Here is a 3,314-nt window from a genome sequence, read left to right as displayed (position 1 = left end):
TCATAGTAAGCTTAATATTTTGAAGAAATGCTGAGAAAAAATGATGATGGCAAAGTAGAACTTTATCATAATATAACTGAAGTCCAAAAATTTCAATCACCCCAAAATGTCATCATCCTACAATATGAACACAAAGGGCAGGGGAACCTCACAGCTTATTGGACTGTGTTTCTGGGCTAGATATAAATCCTTTCCAGTTCTGGCTGCATTTGGTGCCATTTTGTGGCAGTTGGTCCCCTCAGGCAAAATTGGAAGGAATGATTTTTGTTTGGATCTTGAGACTAGCTGGAACTTTTGGGAAAATAATAGCAATTTAAAGAACCACCCAATTAGTTCATTTTGCAGGGAAATTATGCAAACAAACTACTAAGGAGGGGGAACCTCCCCCCTCATCCTCTCTTCCTGAAAAGAGGTTTGCTGCCTGACCTCACTCCCAGAAGAACATAATCTTTATCAGCCCTCAGCCCCATCGCAGGGTACTTTGTCCATGGGCTTACCTTACTTTGATTAGCATGTTGAACAAAAAGGTGTAAAAAGAAGTCATATGCAAATAAATATTTTTTGATGGCACCATAGATTGCCTTTATATTTCAGACTGTCTAACAGCTTATTTTAATCTAGTCACTAATTGATCCTGCTTCACCAAGCATTTACTGACGGAAATGGTTCTACCACATTTAGAAAAGAAATCAAATCTGCTTACTGACTCAGCATCATTGTGTTTCTAGTTTCATGCATGGTGGGTCCCTTACAGAGCTGTATTTAATGCAATTCTAATTAAAAAGAGGGGGCAAGTGTCTAGAGCTTTCTCAGTGCTGTCTCATCTTTTGTTTTTGTTTTTACAGCTCACCATGTTAAAACAGGCACTTGTGAGGTGGTGGCGCTCCACAGATGCTGTAATAAGAACAAGATAGAAGAGCGGTCACAGACAGTCAAGTGCTCCTGTTTCCCCGGGCAGGTGGCAGGCACCACAAGAGCTGCTCCATCGTGCGTGGATGGTGCGACCTTTACATTGCTCGCTGAGATAGTAGATAGCTGGGGAATGCTTAGACCTGGAACCCCACTATAATGCTGTTGACTGGGACCAAGCCTGGGGGACCACACTATCAATTATGTGGTTGATAGGAGGTTACTTAGAGGACATTTCGAAATCTAAAATCCTTTAGAGGTCTAAGATCTGATGCAGTTTTTGTAAGACAGGCATTATAATGAGGTTCCAACATGTCCATGTGCTCCTTACTTCGATACTGNTTCAGTAGGATATCTTTTTGTTTTGTTGTTGATTTGTTTTGCACAGCAAAGGAAATCTTTTAGTTTGATGTAGTCTCATTTGCTTTTGTTTTCCCTGCTTGAAGAGACATTTCCAAAACATATTGCTAACAGCTTATGTTTTCATTTAGGAGTTTTATGGTTTCAGGTCTTACATTTGAGTCTTTAATCCATTATGAGTTTATTTTAGTTAGTGGTTTAAGAAAGTGACCTGGTTTCATTTTTTGCATGGGTGTTTCCTGTTTTCCCAACATGATTTATTGAAGAGACTGATTTATTGTATATTCTTGCCTCCTTTGTCATATGTTAATCGTCCACACAGACTCATATCCTTTGCTTCTGCTCATAAGTGATTCATATTACTTAGCTTTCATTTCATTGGCCAAAGCAAGTCACATCGACACACCTAAATTTAATAGGGTAGAGAAGTTAGAGATGTACAGCACTGCCATGTGTCCAGAAAGGAGAGATCAGAAAGATTGGGTGAATAGCACCAATGACTTTCTCCTCTGATTTTTCTTGTCAGAGAAAGTAAAAAGTTTGTTATCAGGAAGAGGAAATAGATGAAGTGTTTTCACCTGTAATTCTTTTCCAATGTATGATAAAATCTTATAACAAAGATGCTAAAATGGCCTTGGCGCTGAAATGCCTTTTTTCTCAGAGGAGAGGTTGGTGGAAACTCACTGTGTCCTCCTGACTGCCCTAGTTCTGTGGAGGAGAACAGAGCCTGAGCCACCATCGAGCTCTCTCCAAAGCTGTCAGCCCAGTGCTCTGCCTAACAGCTTCGCCATCTGAAGAAGCCCTAATAATTCTTACCTCTAACCTGGCTTCATTCAAAAAGTCTTGCAGTATTCATCTCATCATGACTTACATCTCTGTTTCCCTAAATCACTATCAGAAATCCAAGTATCCTAAATAATCTATCATCACAGAGATATTTAACCTCCATTCTGCTCTGCAATCCGCCCTTTCTTTCATTCCACTGAATCCAATGTGTCCTCTGCACTTTACAGTATGTGCCAGCCAACTTCCTGCCAGACAATTTAATGCCTCTTCCCAGTAAATTTACTTTTCCTCCTTCTGAGATGTTTACTTCATATATTCTTTTTCTTCTCAAACATCTCAAAATCAGATGAAGTTAGATAAGAAACTGCCTCATCTTCTCACCACCTAAGCTACTCACACCTACGTGCCTCTGTATCTACAAATCACCCTTCACTCTCCATAAAATGGATTGAGTGTCCCCTTACCAGTCTAATGCCAACCCCCTCACGTGCCTTGAGTCTCAGTTCCTTTTTCCTTTTCAAGAACACTTTTTTAATTACCCATTTTCTCTCCTATATTGACTATTTCGCTCTCTACAGGATCATTCCTGCAAGTAATCATGCTTTTATGGCATCCATTTAAAAAATCCCCTTGACCCATGCTTCATTCTAGCTATTGTTCTATTTCCTTCTTCCCAACACAGAAAATCTCCATGAAAGTTATATAATTGTCTGTACAGTTTTATGTCCCATTCTTCACTAAATATAGTTCAATCATGACTTTATTTTCATCAGCAACAAAAATGATTCCTAGCAAGTTCAAATGCTAACAATGATAGAAGAGTACCTACTATGATGCAGGCAGTGTTCTAAATACTTTATACATAACTCATTTAATTCTCAAAGCAATCCTATGAAGATGGTGCTATTAATATCCCTCTTTTAGACATAAAAACTGCTACTCAGAGATACTAGGGAATTTGCCCAAAGTCACTCAGCTCCTAGGAGGAGCTTAGATCTGAACCCCTTTAGATCTGGTTTTGGAGTCTATGCTCTTAACCACTACATCGTTATTTTTTTAATGGTCAATTATTTCTATTTATTGAAACTTTCAGCAACTTTTGACACAGTTTACCAATCCCTCCTTTTGAAGCATTTTATTCTTTGGTTTTCCATGTCTTTATATTGGGTTCTTATTCTCACACCTCACGTGTTGCTCCTTATCAGTCTTTTTTTTTTTTTTTTTTTTTGCTGTTTCCCTCATTCCAGATATAGGTTTTG

The 3,314-nt window shown here is 38.7% G+C and overlaps 1 protein-coding gene across 1 annotated transcript in view; it reads left to right on the top strand.

Annotated features, from left to right (window-relative positions):
- The window catches only part of TAFA2 (TAFA chemokine like family member 2), a 403,585-nt gene extending 402,516 nt beyond the window's left edge, over positions 1–1,069 (top strand). The window contains exon 4 of the mRNA XM_019654741.1: positions 846–1,069. Coding sequence (XP_019510286.1) covers positions 846–1,069 — 224 coding nt within the window. The remainder of the gene's footprint in view (positions 1–845) is intronic.
- Positions 1,070–3,314: the final 2,245 nt, after the last annotated feature.

This window comes from Hipposideros armiger, unplaced genomic scaffold (assembly GCF_001890085.2).
Source record: "Hipposideros armiger isolate ML-2016 unplaced genomic scaffold, ASM189008v1 scaffold_229, whole genome shotgun sequence".
Classification (NCBI taxonomy): domain Eukaryota; kingdom Metazoa; phylum Chordata; class Mammalia; order Chiroptera; family Hipposideridae; genus Hipposideros; species Hipposideros armiger.
The sequence above is the reverse complement of the archived record's forward strand: the minus strand, read 5'-3'. Positions and strand labels throughout refer to the sequence as shown.